The sequence below is a fragment of the Podarcis vaucheri genome, assembly GCF_965113315.1.
Source record: "Podarcis vaucheri genome assembly, chromosome: 9".
Lineage (NCBI taxonomy): Eukaryota > Metazoa > Chordata > Lepidosauria > Squamata > Lacertidae > Podarcis > Podarcis vaucheri.
This window is the reverse complement of record NC_138767.1, coordinates 38,577,030-38,599,155: the sequence shown is the minus strand read 5'-3', so window position 1 is coordinate 38,599,155 and position 22,126 is coordinate 38,577,030. Positions and strand designations below refer to the sequence as shown.

Sequence of the window (22,126 nt, the reverse complement as noted above, 5' to 3'; positions counted from 1 at the left end):
ACTACCAGATATTAATATGTTGCCATGTTCCACCAAAATAATGAGGAAGCATAAGTGCTGATTGAAGCTTCTGTGATGTTCACAGCCATCTTGATCTTTGTTCCTACCTCACATAGATTATATTGTAACCTTGTTGGGATCATTCATATATTTTTTCAGTGTGTATGATGTATGAATGCTGCAGTTCATATGTAGTGGAAGCAGGTAGAAGGGGAAATCAATGTGCAGGCTCTCTTGCTTCTTGAAAACTCCTAACCCATCCATATCGCTGTAGCTTTTTAAAAGCATTTCCAGCAATACCATTTCCTCACATTGTCTTCTGAGTTCCACTGCCCTAGATTTATTCTCTATGTATTAGATCACAGATGAGGAACCCATGGTTCTCCAGATGTTGTTGGACTCCCAACTCCCCCAGCCCTAGCTAGTGTGGTCAGTAGGGATGATAGGATTTGAAGTTCAACAGCATCTGAGAGCCACAGTCTCCTTATTCCTGTAATTAGATTGTAATACAGATTGATATGTTTCATACTGATTGGAACAAAGTTCCAATTAACCAGGACATTTTATACCAGGCTTCACCAACTTTTATAAACCCATAGCTACATTTGGATTTTAGAACAAATGCTGTGAATACCACCCCTCTGGTCACTTCTGTCCCCACTCCTGCAGATCAGCCACGCCGTACAGAAGAGACAGAAAGATCAAAAGCACACGCACACTTGATTTTTTTCAAGGGATCTGAGTACAAGCTGGATTCAGTAGAATCAATCTGAGCCTCAATAAGCATGTGGGTGAAAGAGGCCATGGGAAAGATTCGCACTCTTCCACCTTAAGCTCTAAGTACTTGTCAAGTGGAAAAGAGTTAACCACCCTCACTACTTCATGACTAGGGGGCAGTGAGTGGTGGAGGGAGGGCTCTGAGGCTTCATGGCTATCAGGGGAAGATCTCAGGTGTGCCTCTGTACCCATGAACACCATGTTGGTGATTCCCTAAGCCCTACAGACTAGGCAGGTTTCCATATGTCTGTGATTTCTCTGTATCCTTAAATATTCTAAATTTCCTAAATATTGTCACAGTCGCTGTCTAGACTTTTGTATGAATATCCTCTCTGCTAGTTTAATCTGAAGTAGCCAAGCTCACCATAATAATAAGCGAAGTTCTTTTCTTTGTAATGATAAAGATTTGAGAGGGCGGGTATATGTATGCATGTGTGTCATTGATTGCCAGGAAATGTGGCGATGACTAGCAAATCCAGTCAGAGGAGTCATGTGTAACATTATCATTGATGGAACATTTTTTACCATTAAGCCTTCAAACTCGCTTCTTCAGCTGTCAACACATGGGCACTTTTCTGGAGCCAAATTCTCTCACGCTGTGCACTGCCTGCAGCTTGCCTGAAGCTCAACTTTGACTGAAAATGTTGATTTCACTTCTTTTAGCCTTGTTCTCATTTAGCGTTAAAACCTGCCTAGAGTCTGTCTTTTATTCTGTAATGTACACATGCATGTGTCAGCCCTCGCACACTTCTGATGTGAAGTTAAGGTGCTCAAAAGATATGCTAGTAATCTCTATGAATAATTGATTAGAGATGAGTCTGGCGGTGTTAATTGTGAGGTGCAGCTGAGTGAATGCCAAAACAAAAGCTCTTCTGAATGTTTCCGGGGAAAAACTTGTAAAGTCTTTAGCATTGAGCAACAGGGTCAGTGCACCGAAGTGGAATTTAAAGGATGTTCTTGACTGTAATGGATTTTGACTTGCTTTTGTCATGTGCCTCAGTGCATCATTGATTGGGCACTCATTTGTTAAATCAGCTCTATTTTGTTGTTTGTCAGACCATAGACTGTTGAAATCTTCTTCTTTTTAAAAACATCAAAACCAAAAAAATCTCTTTACGAAAAAGATGTTAAATTATCAGATTTCATTGATGAAAATGTCATGTGGATATAACTGTGAAGAAACACATTGTGGGGATATCCACCAGCTTACTGGGGAATGAAAGGAATGAGTTAAGATTTATCTGAACTATTGATCGTTCATCTTCTTAAATGCTGCCTTTAAATTCAGCTCAGGGCTGGTCTCCAAAACTATTTCAGCTGGAAAAGGTCTTAAACAGTGTGCACTAAAAAGCATTGCTCAGGGTACGCACTATGCCATATCCAGTTTGGAAAATGGTTATATAGGAAATCTGATGGATAAAGAGTAAGTGGTGGGTAATAGGATTCTCGGCTTCAAGGAGGCTTCTGAGTATTGGAAAACGCAACCTTCTGCAGTGAGCTGGAGTTTTCAAGGTGCTGGGGGGTAGCTAGAGCACAACATTATAAAGAAGTTGACCCTGAACACTTTTGATAATATATCTTCATAGACATAGGTGGTGTTGCCCTTGCACTTTCCCCAGATGATTGTTGATGGTTGGAAGTGTTTATAGTGAATTCTTGAGTAATTTACATAGGTGGTGGTGTAGGAATGTTACTTTTGATATCTGAGGGGAAATAATGTGTTTATAGTTAATTGCTGGTTTGGGGGCTTGCAAATAGTTTTCTCTTGGGACACAGGAATGTTTTCATCTTCCCTGTGCTCAAAGTGATTCTATCTTTTAGTCCTTATTCTTTGGATATGTTTTATGTTGCTCCTGGAATGGGCACTTTTTCTTCAGGTAGGAAATCAAACTTTGGGGTGAACAGATTTTGGATTCAACACTAATCCTTACTGCAGCCGTGGGGAACCTTTGGTCCTCAAGATGTTGCTGAACTAAACCTCTCATCAGCCTCATCAAGCATGACCAATAGCAAAGGACAATGACTTGTAGTTCACAACATCTGGAAGGTCAAAGGTTCCCCAAGCCTACTTTAGAGCAGTGTTCCCCAACCTTGGGCCTCCAGCTGTTTTTGGACTACAACTCCCATCATCCCTCGCTAGCAAGACTAGTGGTCAAGGATGATGGGAATTGTAGTCCAAAAACAGCTGGAGGCCCAAGGTTGGGGAACACTGCTTTAGAGGGTCTCTTTGGTCACTCTAAACTAGACCAGCTACTGGAATGGGATTCTTCTGCACCCCCACAGGCACAGAGGCCTGATGCAGATGCTCTCCCCACCCTGCTTACCACTCTTCTTCCCATATTTTCCCAACAGTTGTGCCAGGCTGATTGCTGAAGTTGCCATCCAGCATTTAAGCTGGGCAAGTAAAAGTTTATGGCGCTGCCTTTGTGTGCTCAACCAGCTAGAAGTGTGGCTAATAAAGATGTGCCCTGTTTTATTTGCTTAGCAATTATTTGCTTAGGGATTCCAGTGAACTCCTCTTCCATGGAAATCACAATGTATTTGGGAATATTATTCTTCCTAATCCTTTATAATTCTAAGATAAATAAGTAGATCAATCCATGTTTAGTATCCAGCATAATGGACTGTGAGAAACAGGGGAAAAACTAACTTAAATATTCAGCATTGCTATTGCTCTTATGCACTGAAGGATGAATGCCTTCGTCATAGACAAGGCAAGGTTTTCTGTTTTTGCAACACTTGCAGAAATGGGGAAACAGTGAGTTGGAGCCAGTCATCCTTTAATCTCAAAAGGATCACAGGAAACTGATTTTTTATACTGGGTCAGTCCATTGTCTACACTGACTAGCAGTAGTTCTTAAGGGTTTCAGACAGGAGTCTTTTTGAGACCTTCCCAGAGACACCAGGAATTGATCCTGGGATCTTTTGTGTGCAAAGTACGCACTCTACTTACTGAATTTCCCAATACTATAATCAGTTAGTCATGACTAACTTAAATATTTGATTTTAGTGGCATGGACATATGCCTGACATAGCATTGCTCCAGCCCAATGTTTGTCCATCTATGGTAGCAGATCCTCCAAGGAAGCATGGGTGCTTGATCCATCAAATCTTGCTCATTTTAGATTTTGAGCAAAGATTAAGAAGTGATTAAAAAGTGAAACGTGAGCAGATGGGAGAAGAAAATGAATATACTCAATACATGTTAACAGCAACCATGTAATTACCTAAACACATACCCACTCCCATCTAGTATGTGTTTCCCAACTGGGGCCCCCGAGGATATTCCAAGGGGGGCAACAGATGAAAATTGCGTAAATGGGGGGCCACGACACGAGATTAGGGGACCACAGAGGGAAGTGAGAAGTGAAAAAAGCAGAGAAGTGACACAGAAAACAGAGAAGTGCAGAAAATAGAAAACGGAGAACTAGAGTGAACAGAGGAGTGACTTGGGCTTCCCATTGGATGGAGCACCACATGCACTCTGCGGTAACATCTCTTCTGCTTCCTTCTCCCTTCCACTTTCACACTCCACCGCTGTGAGCACCAGGCTGTCCACATCTCGTTTGTCATAGGAAGGAGTGTGGCTAAAGCAGTATGTGGAGTGCTGTTTCCTCATGCAAGTATTACTGTGAAAGGAGATATGTTGCTGCATGCAAGAGTTACTCAGCCTAATGCGGAATTGCCTTAACATAGTGGGCACAGAGGCGAGCTTCGGTTATCCCTCATAGAAATAGAACCGGATATAAAATAGCTTGTTTCTGGTCATCAAGCAAAAGGGTCACATTGATTGAGAAATACTTAAAGTATAAATTTTTATGTAATTGTATTTTGTATAAATTATATAAATTATAAATAAAATTTGTTCTATTTGCAAACAAAACATTTAAATAGCTACCTTTCTACTGGCAGGAAAGGAGGCCACAGGAAGGAAACAAGGTCAGAAGTGGGCCATGGTCAGTAAAAGGTTGAGAAACACCAATCCTAGTACACTGTTATCAAGTAAATCTTGAATTCAAGCAGCTTTGTGGGAGTAAGGCCAATGTGAAGTTGGCAGTCACTCCACTGCATAGTTTTCTTGGATTCTCTCATCCTTCATTCTCACCATGCCTTTTGATCATGTGAATTGATCATCAATCTCTAATGAAAGAGTGAAATCTAAATGTGAAACCAAATGGAACAATCATTCAATCAAACAAACCCTTTATTGTAACTTTGTAGTCCATTATATTTAAAGTAGGGTTTTTATATTACCATTATCAGAGATGATATAAAAGCATTTCACTTAGTGTTGAACTTAAATGATCATCCAAGCAATTTTCTTCTCCCTGAATTCAGGCAGCTCAAGTTACTATTATCATTACTATTACTATTGGCTGACTCAGTTGTCTGTTTGCATTATCCTCCAAGTTGCCATGGTGTCATTTTATGGCTTAAAAGACAGAGCAAATTTTAAAGTATTTATTGCAAGTATCCTTTGATTTTACATAGTCAAATGCTTAGCAAAGGAATCTGTCAAGTTTCTAGAGTTTGCAGTGTTTGCTGGCAAGCAGCTCATTTCGTTGATCTTGGGGCTGACAGAAAACACTTTTTACAATTGAAATAAACTTTTAAAAGCTGACCCACAACTTGCACAAAATGCTGATGTTCAGGGTAGGGGGAAATGCTAGAAGTCATAAAATTGTTGCTTCCTCAGAAAATCCACATCAGAGAAGTCTGATTTTAAAATTTTAATTTCAAATTCCATAGGAAGCTTAAAGCTCTCTTGTACAAAAGGCTACAAGGATCTGGCTTCAATCCTAAACACACCTGGGTAGTATGTGCAACATACTTCTGACAGTATAATAAGGAGTTGTGTATTCACACACATATGCATAACAACACATCTACAATACTGGCACTCACACTGTATTCTTCTGATTCTTTTCTAAATGTACATTCAGTTCCAGGTTCTAACACTCCTTTTACACTTCATTACCTATTGCATTATGGAACAGTGGCTTTTTGATCAATATATATCCATGTCGTGTTAAATTTCATTCAAACCACTGGGTGTGGCATGACACAACAGCAGACATCATTGGACATATCAGCACCCTTTATGTCCATGTGTGCTTCTGTTCCCCACTTAAGTTACCCATGAAAATGTCAGGAAAGAACTGTTCATCAGAATACCACCCCAAATTTTATCAAATGGCAGTGCAAAACTTCCATGATTTTCGAAGTCAGTGGGGTTGCAAACCATTTTTTTTTAAAGTAATTAAAACAAAAGTGAGTGCTAATCTTCTGCTAGATTCTACTAGGACTCCATCAGTGGCTTTTACATCTTTTGAAAGATCACATATAACACTGAAATTATTAGGTAAGAAAATACTGGGGGATGGGGGGGAGGAATAAGATGCTATCATTGATGCTGTGTGGGTGCACGATAAAAGCCATTGTGACATAAGGTGCTATCTGAACTCAGCCTAAATGTTAACAAATGACTGAACACCTTTTGATTTGCCCTGTGGCTTATTGCATGGCATTGGTAGAAATGGCAACTGGTAATGTATAAATTCTACAAACTTGAAATTCATCAACATTTGAAAGGCAGATTTATTCCCCTCTTAACCAGGTGTCCCTGGCCTAGGGAGCTCTTTGGCTTTTGAATGGTTTTTAAAATACAAAATTATGGATTTGCTCCTAACTTCTCTTCAGTGAGCAGGGCAGAGTTCAGTCCATGGGAAGGGACTTTCCTGTCTACCCTTCAGCCCTCTGTGTTCCAGAACATTTTCTTCTGAGGACTGGATAATTCTTGGGAATGAGGTGGGATATGGTGCAGGGTTGTGCAGAGATCTGCCCTTGGGTGAGCAAAATACAGTGGTACCTCTGGTTGCGAACGGGATCTGTTCCGGAGGCCCGTTTGCAACATGAATAGAAAGCAACCCACAGCGGCGTGTCTGTGCATGCATGGGTTGCGATTCGTCAGTTCTGCACATACGCGTGATGTCATTTTGCGCATCTGCGCATGTGTGAGCGGCAAAACCCGGAAGTAGCCCTTTCCGGTACTTCCAGGTCACCGCGGGGTGCAACCTGAAAAAACGTATCATGAAGCACAAGTAACATGAGGTATGACTGTAGCAACTTTGAATCCAAGCCTAATGTTTCAGATGAGACACATTAGCTGATACCAGTTGCTGGAAACGACTGTTGTGCTCAAATCCTGCTTGGGGCTTCCCACAGGCATCTTGTTGGCTGCTGTGAGAGCAAGGAGACTGAACTAAATGGGCCATTGACCTGATCCAGCAGGCTCTTCTTCTTATGTTCTTAATTTGTGTCATACCAACAAATCTCAAGTCCTGATAGCTGCATTATCCAAGTGTTGTAGTTGCTGCGTCCCTATAGCTGCACTCTGCACCGCTCCAGCAATGGTTTGAAATGGTAAAATCACATGATGAAGGAAAGGCCATGTGGCAAAATCCCACCTCAGTGCTGCGCACACATACATACATACATACATCGTAGTGGCCCTTATGCGAATACCTTCACATTATTTTCTTGTTTCCATATAGGGCTGCATAAATCCATCTTTATTTCTATCCTTTCACTTTCACATGTGTTCATTCTGTCTTGTTTCTGCTTTAAGCTAAATTGTTTTAATCCTCATGTAAAAGGAAACTTGGCTTTGCTCCTTCTCTTTGTGATGACCCGTTTCTGAGCTGGAAAATGGTTGAAGGAAAGCTGCTATCCATGATGCCTTTCTTGTGTTGATGTATCCAGAGAGGCTGGCTTGGATCAAGAAGGTCGCTTGTGTAAGCGGAAGGCAACTCTCACTTAAGCCCCACCCCTTTCTGTATGTGCCTTGCTTCCACTGCAGTATTTTGCACTGTGTACCATGCCATTTCTAAAGGCCTCTCACCCCTGAGGAGGGCTTATCAAGGGGCATTTGGTAGAGGCAGAAAAGTCTCATAGGACTCAACTATACAGCTGCAAATAAAATGTTTTAAATGTGTTTTAAGTGCAATATACAATGTGACACTAGATTACAATGGTGAGCTTTATGGAAAATTCAATGTATTTTTTTAAAAAAGCATTTTCAGAACAGTTTTTATATGTGTGTAGATTCCACCATAGTATGAGCAGCTTTTGGATACTATGTATCTGGATCCAGCCCACTGTTTTGTTTGGTTCCATTATAAAAAAAGAGTACTTTAAGATCAACTTTTCCTATCTCCCAGTACAAACCTTCTGCATATTTCCTGTATATATTACTTTACTGGAGCTGCAGAAATGAGTTCTGTCTTTCTTCCGAGTCAACGGTGAATTTGTGCAGTTGTAATCTACTGTGAGCACTTTAATAAATCTGATGCAATTTGCTGAAGGCAGGTGGGAGACTAGAAATGGGATTGGATTGCAGGAACAGGAACTAGTGAGGTGTAGCTTCTCAAAGAAATTAGCGGATGAAATTTACAGGGAATCTATGTATGGCTGCAATGCCATGAATTCTTGGTAAATAACAAAGAGGGGGGGAGGGGGAGGAAGACTCAGCATACAGCAACCACAGGAAACTTTTTCCAAGCCAGTTGCACAAGTTGTTTCTATTTCTCTAAATGAATTATATGGGCAAACTGGCAGATCACTTGGGGCAGAATGGACAACATCAACTCTTGACCAATTCTGGAAGCTGATCCACACTAAGAGGATGAATATATATTTGGGGGGGGTGCAATGTTGCAGAGGCATTTACCTCTGTCTTCATGTTTTCACCTAGAAAGGCATAATAATATAAAGTAATGCATTTGTCCTGTTATTCAAGTTTGTTTGTAAATGCTCCCGTTTAAAAAAATAAATGGTGGGTGGGTCAGTTTGCAAAGCTTTTGAGAATTTGTCACTCTCTCTCCTCCCTCCCTCCCTCTCCTGATAATAGTAGTTATCCTCCTAGTGCAGTAGTTCTGGGACTACTAATGTTTAGCATTATGAAAATATAGTATGTAATTTACTTGCACAGCCAAAAACACAACAAAGGTTGGGTTTACATTGGGATTGGCTCAAGTGCTTGCAGTAGAAATTTAGTTATCCAGAACTCTGCTTATTCCCAGGGGATATGGATTGGTAAAGTACCAGCTGGTGCATTCTGTTTGTAAAACATGAGATGATCTCTCTTGCAATGCTACAATTGTGATATCTATGGAAATATGCTTAGGAGAAAGAGGAGGAAATTGCTAGAGATAACATCATACCAGTTTGTGTTAGTAGCAGCTAGGTAACATTTAACTTATTTGCAATTGTTAGAAATTTTGGGGATCTATTAAGTTGTATTTCAGCAAATGTTTAATTTATATGACCTATGAATCAGTTGCTTTTCTGGACAAGTAAATTTGGTTTTCCTTTTTTCATCTTCCATTATGTCTGTCTAAAAAGTATAATAATCTTTTCTCGAATGAGGCAAGATTTCTTCCCTTAACAAGAAAGTGAGGTGTTCTTGAATTCATATTTCCTTGGTTCCCCTTATCAGCTAGTAGCTTTCCAATTCTATAAATATTATATTGCAAAACAAAACAAATGTTTTACAGAGTTGATTTTCCTTCTCATCCCCTCCTCCTGCTTCATGCTTTACTTGATAAATGAATACTTAAAGGTTTCAAAAAAAATCCTCCCCTATTAATTTTTTTGAAGCCAAAAATTCATTGTGAGTTTGTGGCTTTCTACATGCCAGAAAAAACTATCAAATGGCAAACCTGTGTTTTCCCCGCCCCCCCTTTCTGAAATCCCCAACAAGCCCCAACACTTGGTCCTTGTACTGCTGTACAGATCTATTCATTATTGATGACTTGGGCCAGGCAGGCAGGCAAAGTGCACAAGCAACACATACATAGATTACCATAGTGTGAGGTTTGCACTCTGCATTTAGAAATTACCTTAATTCCAAAAGAGGGCCTCCACCCACCCACCACAACTGCTGCACAACTTCTATTAATTTATACTAGGGGCAGTATATTCCACAGAAGCCATGAGCCATGCCGATGTAGCAACAAGATCCATGAACATTTTTTACTAATTCTTTTTTAAAAAATAAGTAGTATAGGACATGTTCCATAAGGATCTAACTATTAATGAACAAGGAAATGTTCATTAGTTTTATTTTCCAAGCATGTCAGACATACACCTCAAACATAGCGATTATTTTTGAAATCCTATTGACTTGAAGCCAAGCATATATTTGTCTCTGTGGTTGCTGCTAGAAAATGTGATATTTTTCTCTTGGAATCAAATATACGTGGAGAAGTTCCAAACTATATTTTGTGCTTCCCAGCATGTGGACTCAAGTATATTCCTGTACATGTAATATAACTGTAAAGTCCTAAATAGCCTCGGTCCAGTATACCTGAAGGAGCCCTGTTTTTAATGTTTGATGCACTATTGTATTTTAATATTTTGTTGGAAGCTGCCCAGCGTGACTGGGGAAACCCAGCCAGATGGTTGGGGTATAAATAAATTATTATTATTATTATCATCATCATCATCATTATCATTATTATTATCGTACAGTGGTGCCTCGCAAGACGAAATTAATTCGTTCCGCAAGTTTTTTCTTCTTGCGAGTTTTTCGTCTTGCGAAGCACTGTTTCCCATAGGAATGCATTGAAAATCAATCAATGCGTTCCTATGGAGACCGTCCGGGGACAGAGGGGAAGTGCCGCTCTGTCCCCTCTTTTGAAGCAAGGGGCTGCGGGGAGAAGATAGCTTCTCCCCGCAGCCCCTTGCTTCAAAAGAGGTCCGGGGACAGCGGGAAGCGCTTCCAGCTGTCCCCGGACCTGGGGCTGCGGGGAGAAGATTGCTTGTTCCCCGCTGTCCCCGGACCTCTTTTGAAGCAAGGGGCTGCGGGGAGACCGCTTCTCCCCACCGCCCCTTGCTTCAAAAGAGGTCCGGGGACAGCGGGAAGCGCTTCCCGCTGTCCCCGGACCTGGGGCTGCGGGGAGAAGATCGCTTCTCCCCGCCGTCCCTTGCTTCAAAAGAGGTCCGGGGACAGCGGGGAAGACCCGCTGTCCCCGGAGCTTGTGGGGCAAGCTTCGTTTTGCGAAGCAAGCCCATAGGGAAATTCGTCTTGCGAGGCAACTCGAAAACGAAAAAACCTTTCGTTTTGCGAGTTTTTCGTCTCGCGAGGCGTTCGTCTTGCGGGGCACCACTGTATTGGAACCAATGAGATTGTGCAAATTTTTCATGCAAGGATGTTCAGTGAAGTGATTTGGATCATAAAAACTCATAGATTGCAGTCATTTACTATAGTATGTGATTCTTTTCAAAAAGTATTTTAACTGCATTATGCATATCCAGTTTGTGACATCTATGTCTATTCTGTAGTCCAATTGCAACTAGGGAATATTGAACAAGAACCAACAACAAAAAGGAATATGAAAATTGGTTTGAAATGAGTTTCCTTGGTTATGTCACACTGGTGCAGCTTTCTCATGGGACTGGCTGCTGCTGGAGCTCTGGAATATGGCTGCCCTGATTGGTTAGTTGCCAGTCATGTGCTTTCCTTTGTTAGTAGCTAGCTGCCCCTTCCCTCAGTGGCTGTACTGCTTCTTCCTAATCTGCCTCCCTACCAGATGGTTGCTTGTATTTCACCAGGCAGAGGTGGGGGTAGGGCTGCCTGAAAAGCTCCACCACCCCCTTCCCTGGTTGATAACCAGGTGTTTGGCGGGGGCAGGGGGTGGACCAGGAGCTGCCAGGAATCTTTCTCCATCTTCTGCAGTTGCACCAACTTCCTGCATATGTGGGAAAGGGCTCCCTCTCAGTCTGTTAATTCCTACAAACACAGGAACAACACATATAAGCATGGCGGTGATGTTTATTGTGGAGCATCCAGGATGAGGTAAATCATGAAAGGCAAAGATTGGTATCTGGGGTTGTCAACTAGCAACTCCAGCAGGACAACTGTGCCTTTGGCAATGGCAAGACAGAGAGAGGAACAGTTATAGCATCTGTTTATATGGCTCCAGCTGTATGTTGGGAACATCTTCACATAGTGCCCAAGTATTTGTTATGGAGCATGCCAGGACACAAGAGGTTCATACCATTTCCACCACCTGCCCCTGTAAGATTGCCTACCTACCAGCTGAAATTGTTAAACAGTACCTTACTGCATGTGTTTCTCCTTTCCTTGCTTGCTCCTGTGAAGTGCCCTTTCCTAGCATCCCCAATTTTTGGAGTGTTTGGGTATTTGTGTCTGGAGGCTAAAGATCTTAGGATTCTAGGCTGAGAATTGGTATCAGTGTTTGTGCGTCGAGGCCCTGCTCCCCGCTTTGTGATGAAATAAGACACGTGGACACAAGTATTTTAGGTTAATGGGCTAAAAAAGGCTGTAACTTTATTGGTTACAGAATGTGAGTGGTATTGGCTTAGGCATTGGATCCGAACAGACTATACTTGACTCCTGCTGCTCAGCAGGGAGTCACACAAGGGTTAACAACCTGTAGGGAGAGCTTATTGATGCAAATCAACTGGAAGCTTTCCCCTAGAGTCACCGGGGTTGTGCTGTGGCCCTAGCCACCACCTGGGCATCAGGCAGGAACCATGACCACTGGATTCCCTTAACGGAATACCCTTCAAGGGGAGGGGTAGGTGATGGCCACAACCTCCTCTCCAACACACAACACATCTTCCAGTGCCTAACTGCCAAACCGTACAAAGTCATGCCGATTTGTTACGAGGCAGACAAAAAACCAAGTGGCTGGTGCCAATCTGCCAAGTGGAAAAAATTCCTACCAGGCCACTTGGACAACCAAGGTGACCAACGGAGGTCCATAGCAAGGTCAGGTGCTGAAGCAAAACCTAGAGAGAGGGCGGGTGATCTGAGGAAGCTGGAAGAACAATGAAGAGACCATGGGCATGCGGCCATTTAATTGTGGCTAAACCACGCCCCCCAGCAAGTCGGATTAGCCGGCTGGGGTGCATGACGTGGGCCCAGGACTCCAATGATGCAGGGGGCCCAGCCACGCCACGCCCCCGCAAGCGCGGGAAGCGATTCCCGCTCACAACCCCTCCCCTCCAGGAAGAGGAGAGGCTTTGTAAGATCCTAGGATGTTCTGGAGACAGGCTGTTTTTTTCCAAAGTGCTCCCTTGGTGGGCAAAACTCATCTTCTCCATAGTTCCCCTCGCCCAGGTTCCCACTTGTATCTCTTAAGCGTCACAGTATTGAGGGTGGCGGGGGGGGGGAGGGAGGAAGAAACACCACCACCATCATGCCATCTTCCTGTCATAATACATTTTGTTCACACTGTGTGGACTGTACTAATGGTGATGTACTGTGATGGTGTATTCAGTTGCATCATATCCTACGCTCTGTCTTGGCAATTCAGGTGAGGGGGTCATTCATACAGAGGAAGGTGGTTTAAATAAAAATAAAATAAAAAATCCCTCCCATTAAAACCAGTCAGTAGTGTAAAGCTACACAACAGGGCGTGACTGTGAATTGGGGGGACATAGCATGTGTGTACTCCTCCCCAGAGCCACCTGCCTCCCATCCATGATTCTCTCCCAGCCATTTTGGGCACTCCCTCAGCGTGTCTTCAACAGAACAGGTCTATAGGTAGCATGTTCCAATGACATATCTGTGGTGGTCTCTGAATCTTGTAGCCACTCATACAGATCTTTAGTGTAGGAATTGCCTCATAAATCAATGGGAGTATCAATTTTGGCTTGATTGTGCTGATATGCATCAATAATTTCAATATACAAATGTCATGCACATTTTCCCATATAACATGCTTACATTGCTAAGATTTTCTTTAAAGAAAGCAGAATGGGTCATAGGCAAGAAGTTTCATGTGTGAATTTGCCCTGTAATGTATGCAAACATGAAAAATTATATTTCTTTTGATAAAAATGTCTCCCCTAATTCTTGCAATAGCTTCCATTTTATTAGATAGAGATAAAAAGTAAAGCCCTTTTAGTTTTAAATTAGAAATGAAATTGAATATGTTGACTGACTGACAATGAAAACTGTTTGCTTAGAAAGGCTATATACTCTGGTTTGGAAATAGTGATGAGAAGCCATTCTGGAAGTGGGTTATATTTCACTTTCTAGAAAAGGAGTGTCTGCCAACATTAATTGTCTTTGCCATGGTGCATTATTTTCATTTCTTGTATTGCCTTTGTCACCATTTGGAAATGGCTTAACACCCTAATGTAAATTTCAGACCGTAGAATCAACAGCATAATAAAACTTCCTTTTAAGTACTGTAGCAGGTTTTTTTCCTGGAAAGTGGCATAGCACCATCTAGTGTAGAAGCTCATTTCATTTTGACATAATTTTCTATTCCTAAGAATGCCATAACACTCAATTAATTGGACTGTATCATGGAAGCTAAACTAAATTAGCACATACAGCATCCCAGTCCGAAATATTATCCCAGAAAACAATCAGCAATACTCATGTAATCTCAGTCTGGTGATATGATTTAGCACTGTTGTGGTACAGTCCTCAAAATGTACAATTCTTTGTCTATATATGCTGAAATAGAAAATATTGAGGAACAGCCAGTATCAAACTGTCCCATATCCAGATTTACAGGATTTTTGCATTTAGTAATTTATCAACAGAAACTGGGGGCCCCTCCTTCTGTGTGCTTAGAATTGTTTATGTCCCTTCATATTACTTGTAGACATAAGGGGACTTTGGACTTAAGTTTTAAAATGCCCAAATAGTTACCTGGATCATTGAAATCCTGAAAATTGGCCTATATACATAGTGTGCATCTGCAAGCACTTTTTTTAAAAAAAATCTTTATCAAATTTGTCAGCATGAAGACAACCAAAATAAATAGGAACAATAAATGCAAATTTAGACCCAGCAACTCAGTAATAAGCATGTATAATCAGGTAAATTTGTTTTCCAAAGCATTCAGCTCAACAGAAACTGTGAAAGATAAGGGTTGACCAACACAGAGAATGTCAAGGGAAATATTCTGCATATTCTCTATAAAACGGTTTAGCAGGAGCTTTTGTTCTTTCTTAAAACTCAACACAAGCTGCATACATTTGTAGTGCTGGGGTACCACTGCATTTCCAGGTGGAGTTGTTGCATATGAAAAGCATAAGAACCATGCTTCTAGAAAAAGAGATGAGAATCCCTTGCATTTCAGCCTTACAACCCTGGCACATCAGCTTATATGAACATGTTCAAAGCACATTGTCCATAGCAATAATATTAAAATAATCAAAGCTTTATTGTTTTATCTTTTTGTAAATCTCTCTGAGTTTTACAATCAAGCGGTATATAAATTTTATGAAATAATTAATGTGACAGTAATTACATTCAAGGCCTCAACATAATTGGATTAATGGTGATTCAGAAAATACACTGGCAAGGATCCAAACAAGCACACTCCTCAATCCACATTCCCGAGGGGAATTTGGACTGGTGAAAGTAACTCTTCATGCTGCTTTAACTCTGGGAGCTTGAAAAGCAATTTGTGATGTGGCATGAGGGTCTGTTTAATTGGGGGGGGGGAGAGAGAGAAGCTATCCCCCCAAATAGCTCTTTGGATCCCTGCCATAACTTAGGTACATAGAATCATAATTATCCCTGGCCTGTTGCTATACGTCCATAGGACAGAGTGAGACAACCTTGAGACATTATAGTAGGTAGTACCACTCAACTTTGTAGATAGCGAATACTAACTTGCAGGAACTCCTTGCAAGTGAGGGAGGAAACCTAGCATACTAACGGAAACTTTCCAGCCTAGCCACTTCTTGCCTGCTTGGTTTTTTGGTTGTTGTTTTTTTAATAGAGTACTAAAAAAGAAAAGAAAGAAAGCTACCAACCCACATACCGTCTGAAGTGGTATGGTCCACTCTACCAACTCAGGTTTCTGTTGCCTCATTCTGCTGCATTTGTAGCCCAGGCCTCCAAGAAGTAGACATTAAATTGTGTGTCTTGCTAAGATCAACAGGGACTGAATATGAGGAAGCATGAAAAAATGTACAGGGAAGTGAGGTAGAATTGAAATACACATTGCTGGTGGAGAAAGAATATGTGCATGAAAAAGAGAAAGTATGAGAGGTATGTGTAATATTGGCAATATAAGGTCACTTCAGCACCTAAAGTATTTGAAAATGCAGGCAGGCAGATCTATCCATAGGTGTCTAGTAGAGCCCCTGTCCCCACAGCAAAATCCATTAATCCTGTTCTGCTGGGCAGTTCTTTCTAAGTGTGTGTCCAAATGAGTGCATGAACTGTGTACATGGCAGGTCTGAACTGCATCCCACCTTTCTTGCTAACCTTGAATGGCATGTTAGACAACAGCACCTTCCCTTTGCAGGCATTGTGTGAATTTCAGATCTATGTTCGAACTGTTCATGTAAGCTGTACTACCTTATGTTTCCAAATGCATATTCCATCAGAAGTATCTTCTGTATAAATACTACTGAAGCTCTTGTTTGGGCTCCCATTAATTCCAGTGTTGCCGACACAGAAGAGAGTCTTGGGGTATTGACCCTTGTCTTAGAAACTGTTAAATGTTATTTTCAGAACTGGACAACACTTGGAAACCCATATTTCTATTTTAAATGACACATTTCTTTCCCGTGTGTATAAAATTGTCTTCACTCAACTGAGAAGTTTTTTCTAGTGTGTAGAAGATGCCCTCTGCTGGAAGAGAGGGTTTCTCACATCTATATGTGTGGGTGTATGATGTATTATATAAAATAGCATGTATATGTATGTATGGTTTTTAAAAGTGATGCTTACTCAAAAACTGTTGCTCAACATTTTTCTTCTTCTGACCCATCACACACAACTACACACATTTCTCCTCTATTATATAAACCAAACATTTGATTACTTTGTAAATTCTAACCTGCATACATCCCATATTTTTCTTCTTTGATGTTATATTTACTACATTTTAAATATTACATATCTATGCATCTAAGTAACATACAAACCATTCATCTAATCAGATTATGCTTGCTGAGGGCATAGGATTGCAACTAAAGCTACAGTGCTATGCACATTACCTGGAAGGAAGTCCTATGGAGCACAGTGGGACTTCTCAATTGATAAGCATAGGGCAATGAGCACAACGTTACTGGGGGGAAATTACATTGGCTTAGTGCTATTCTTGTAGCAGTGGGAGGCTGCATTGACACAACTCTTATCCAGTCGATGGTCTTTTCCATCCCTGATGACAGAATAGCTCAAAAGAGGCAGCATAAACTTAAAATGTTGTAATTGTAGCCAGTAGAGAGCCCTAGGTAACTGTCCTTCTATCCCTATCCCTACAGACTCATTGGAGTGTAGGAGCCCAACTAACCCTGGAATCAATCATGGCACACTTTCAGAAGCAGAAATGCCCCAGCAAAGAAATATTCATGTGTCCTCTAACAAGACACACAGCATAGGGTTACATAGCCCTACTACTGTGTCTAAAGCACAAGGAGCACACAAATTGGAACTTTGCCCAAACAGACATGCAACAGGTAGGGGATGTGGTGGTGGGGTGGGGTTGGTGAAAGGGCAGATGAATGATGCTTGTCTTTTCAGAACCCTTCCAGATACTCTGCTTTTGAACACAAATGCCCAACAGGAACTTCAACTCCGTTGTTGCAACTTGGACTGCAACAACAAAGCACTCAGCACAGAAAAGCCAGGAGGTATAGCTCACTGCGGGAGTGGGGGTGGGGAGACACTATACTTCAAAGCAGGTATCCCTCATATCCTCCATTCCTTCCTGCCAAACCACCAAGAAAAGACACGGGTGAGCAGAGCACTATCATAAACTTCCACAGTGTTAAGTGTGTCATCCAGCGTGGCATAGTGGTTAGATTGTCGGACTAGGACCTGGGCATCAAGGATTAAACTATCCACTCAGCTCACTTGGATGAGTTACTCACTCTCAGCCTAACCTACCTCAGGGTTTTTGTGTGGATAAAAATGTGGCAGGAGGAGAACTATGTATGCACCTTGAGCTCCTTGGAGTAAACATGGGGTGTAACTCAAATAATAAATAATGTGGGTAAAGAGTTTACAGTGGTACCTCGGGTTAAGAACTTAATTCATTCTGGAGGTCTGTTCTTAACCTGAAACTGTTCTTAACCTGAAGCACCACTTTAGCTAATGGGGCCTCCAGCTGCCGCTGCACCGCCGCCGCACGATTTCTGTTCTCATCATGAAGCAAAGTTCTTAACCTGAGGTAATATTTCTGGGTTAGCGGAGTCTGTAACCTGAAGCGTATGTAACCCGAGGTACCACTGTACTGGCTTTATGACCCTCCATTTACTCAACAGTTTGCAGCAGTATTTCCTGCATAGGGTACACAGGACGAATAAATACTGTGGAATACCAAGAAACCTAGGTAAGTTCACAACAGGCACGAATGAAAAGAATGTATAGCACCATCCATTTGATGGTGAGCACCAGAGCTGGGCAGTGGTTGGTTTTTTGTTTCGGTTACAGGACTAGAGGCAGGGGATCCAGAGTAGAGCAAACAGTAACTGGAGACAAGACTTCCAGTGCAGCTTCATACATTGAGTTGGTGACTATTGTCTCAGTGACTTGCATTGTGAACTCCTCTTGAGATTGGGAGGTGTACCAAAGAGAGGTAAGTGCATATGGGCACGAGGGATAGAAGAGCACGTAGTGGCAGCAGTACCCTTTCTCAACCAGTCTTCAACAGCCCTTACTGAGTACTTTAACCACTGGGTTGCAACTGCTACCCATTATTCACCACTATCCCTGTGTTTCTCCACAGGTAACCAGAATGCACAGAAGAAAGTGTCTCCCTCCTCCCGTTGCCATGCAAACCACAAGCAAAAAGGCCTACAACTGTAGCAGTGACCTGTGGGGAGCTATTTATACTTACAGTATTTTCTTATGTTTATCTTCCACATTTCTTCCTTCATTGAAGGCAAGGTGGTATCTAGACAGCCACCCAACCAAGCACTGGCAATACCCAGACTGGCTTAGCTTCAGCAAGGTCGTGGTCTCGTGTGCCATCAGACCACAACCTTGGAAATTAGGTGCTCTGCTGCTTGCTTCCATTTTGTTCTTGCATAGTTCCTGTGACTTTGCAGAGTTTTCAAAGACATACAATAGGTGATGGATATCCCATGATGAAGAAAGCTACCTGTGGTACTCTTGTGTCCATCATGCCGCTCTTGAAGGCACGAAGGTCCTGCAAAAACAAGCAAGTTGGTTAGCCCATTACTATATGATGCTGTCAGAACTTAATTCCAGAAATGATGCTGCCAATAAAAGCTATGATTCATTCACCTGTGTTGCTGTTATTACTGATACGTTGTGAATAAGAGTCTGCTTTCCTCAAACTCAGCTGTCTTCATAAGGGAACACACAATGAGAGGGGGCAGAAGGTTCTTTACAATACCCCACTAGGGCTAAGAGACTACATCTTGACCGTGGTTTTGCCCATTGAACACCAGCAAGGGAAGCAGGATGGTCCCTGCAGTTCATGGTGCTGTTGGCTTTTCCTCCTAGGAATTGGTTTATGATAAATCAGGCTGCATGAATTGAAGGAGGAAATGGATGACATGTTCCGCTGAGGAAACCCCACCTACTGGCAAGCAACCAGATGCATGTCCATGTGTGCACATGGCTGGTTGCAGTGGAAGGGAGTGAGCAAAATGGCTGGTATCCTGGGCCTCACTGAGGCTGACAGTTGGCAGAGTGAGTATGGCAAGCACTCTGTCCCGTTTCAGGTGTGCATGTGTGTCTCCTCCCAACTCTTTCTCCTGGGAATCTAGCCCGGGATTGAACCTAAGATCGCCTGTGGTGTGTCTATGCTGTTTTCTAAGGCTAGAGCTCCATGTTGTTGAGTCCATCTAGTCCTGTCTACATGGCTTGTCCAGTAATCAGCATGAAGAGCAAAGAGGGCATGTCCCTAGGAAACTACAAAAGCCCCAGCACAGATTATTATTCTTCCTACTCCTATAGTTGTGTGGTATAGTACTCAGTGGGATTCCTGGGTTCTAGATCTGCTTCCTCTCTCTTTCCCCATCCAAACACACAGTTGTCAGTGGGGCACCCATACAATCATCTTTGCCCTTTGGGAGTCATCTCACCTGGGTGGGAAATTCACACTGAACTAGCCGTCTTTAAATAAATAAATAAATGCTGTGCTGCTGCCTTCTGTGGTGTGTAGCTCTCTCTTTTATGTGCCCCCACCCCTTGAAAAAAGCTTCCATCTTAATGAAAACACAAATATGAACTTGTTGTGTGCTATGCTTTGAATACACTGTGTGGGGAAAACCCTTTGGATTCATCCTGCATGTACGGCTCCTGATCCGAATCTTGTGCATTGTGGTATCAAAGTGGTATGTTCTGGTGGAATAATATTATTACGGCATTTCTGCTGCTGTTGTGAGTTTATTAGTGCCATTCCTACAATGGCTAGTAGGGATGCCATTAGTTTGCAGTACCAGAATGTGTGGGTGGAACTTGTAGGGGTGCTATGGCAGTGCCTGCTCATACTGGTACATCAGCTTTTGTTTCTCATGCTGTTCTTGTGCACAAGTTCATGACTACTTAATGTTGGCTTTGGTGCTGGCTTAGCAGGGCCAGAGGACTGGACCGCCTGACTTACTAGCAGACATTCTGTGTGTGCACATTGTGTGCGTCTGGCAGGTGAAATTGTTCCCAAGGTGACTATTTTGTAAATGGTAGAAACACTATCCATTTCTGACTTCTAATACTATTACTGTGTTTTGCATACGATGTGTCTAGCTGTGTTAATGATCCAATCCCTCCTCTTAAGAGACCACAAAAGATGCTGTCCCAGGGGAAAGAAAACCATGAAGCTTCCGATTGGGATTGGATGCCCAGGGCATAATCCCACCATCGAAAATTAAAACTGGCAGATTACGTCCCTTCTAATAAAGTAGAGGTTGTCTCACAATTGCATTTCTGATTTTATAATCCAGTCATTAAAATACAAACATGGGACCTCTCTTTTTAAAAACCTTTTTCATTTTTACCTTTTGTCACACTTGTCATTTTTAATTGACTTGGAATATAGAAGTTGCATGGATTTGTGAAAATATAATTAAGCTCAACTTTTCATAGCCAGGTGCTTAGCCAAAAATGCAAAACAGATGAATGTTAGTTTAAGAAGAGCTGATTTAGCTAATGGCTGTCAATTCACAAAGGCTGCATTTATCACAAAAGAATATTGTAAATTATATCACATGTAAATAAACCAGATGCTTTTTCTCGCTTGATCTGGAAGTGTTTTAAAGTGTGAATTAGCAAAAAGAAAAATGGAAAGTACATGGGACAGAATTGTAAAAAAAATTGGGAAATGCTGAAAATCGTAAACATTGGAAGAGAAAAAGACAGAGAATGAAATAATCATTTAGTATTTAAAATCTTTTATTAAACTAATGATGCAAGGTGAAAAAGGCATACATATTTGGTAAAAGCAACTATGACTATTTTGAGGAGCAGAGTAGTACTCTTATCTGTAAAATGTGTTTAGAGTACTTTTTTTTAAAAGAAAATAATAATGTCTGGTTTTTTATTTTGTTTTTGTTCTGATGTTACTGTTTCATGGGAAATTAGTTAGTTGTCCCATAAAGGGATAAGATAGTAAAATGGGAAAGGATATATATCCTTCTTGCTTAGCTTGTTCTCTCTAGTGGCAGCTGATCTTCCCTGAGTAGATAAATGGGTAATTTCCCTTCCTCTGACTGCTCAGGGAAGATTAGATGCTGCCAGAGAGAACAAAATGAACTCGCCAGCAAAGTACAGTATAGGCTAGCCGCTAGCCAATTACAAAGCTAGCCAGAGTGAGTGAGTGGCAGCAGGGGCTTTTTTCTTGCTGAAAGCACCATACAAGGTAAGGGTAAAACAAGTGTTTTGAAGGTGTCCCCAGCTCTTTCTTTGATGCCAGGGAGGGATGGAGAGGTGACACTAAAAGGCACAGAATGACTGCAGCTGGAGTGGGAGCAATCTTGTAGTAGATCCATAAATGTCAGTGGGATAGGTCTAAAATACATGATTTAAAGACTGGCATCTTAAGCTTTAATTCTCAGTCTCTGAAGAAGTACACCCTTAGCAAAAGTCAGCCAGAGTGATTCCTTCCTTAATAATTAACTCGTGGCTTAAAAAATAAATCTTCATTGTGTTCTTGCATTGCAATCTGGTTTGGCAGATAATAAGGGCATTGTGCATATTTTTGAAAACTAAACACCTACCCTATTCAAGTTAATATTCAGAACTGAAATAAGAAGTTGGTTTTTAATCTTCTGTAGGAAGATAAAAACCTACCCCTCGGTGCCTATTTTCCTTTCAGAAAAGCATAACTGCCTTTCCCAAATATGACATGTTAGATGATCCTCACTGTAAAGA

General features: G+C 41.6%; 1 protein-coding gene across 10 annotated transcripts in view; it reads left to right on the top strand.

Annotated features, from left to right (window-relative positions):
- SLC10A7 (solute carrier family 10 member 7) overlaps nt 1-22,126 on the top strand; it is a 121,260-nt gene that overhangs the window by 51,217 nt on the left and 47,917 nt on the right. The window contains exons 6-8 of one of the 10 annotated variants that reach the window (XR_014223389.1): nt 17,309-17,418; nt 18,052-18,365; nt 18,516-18,588. The exons of 4 other annotated variants lie outside the window; for them this stretch is intronic. Coding sequence is in view for 5 of the 6 variants with exons in the window: in XM_082237734.1 (XP_082093860.1) it covers nt 18,516-18,863 (348 nt within the window). In the remaining variant the exon portion in view is untranslated. Of the gene's footprint in view, nt 1-17,049; nt 17,279-17,308; nt 17,419-18,051; nt 18,488-18,515; nt 19,033-22,126 lie in introns of those variants that run through there. 5 more of the 10 variants (XM_082237735.1, XM_082237730.1, XM_082237734.1 and 2 more) reach the window with 5 other exon arrangements.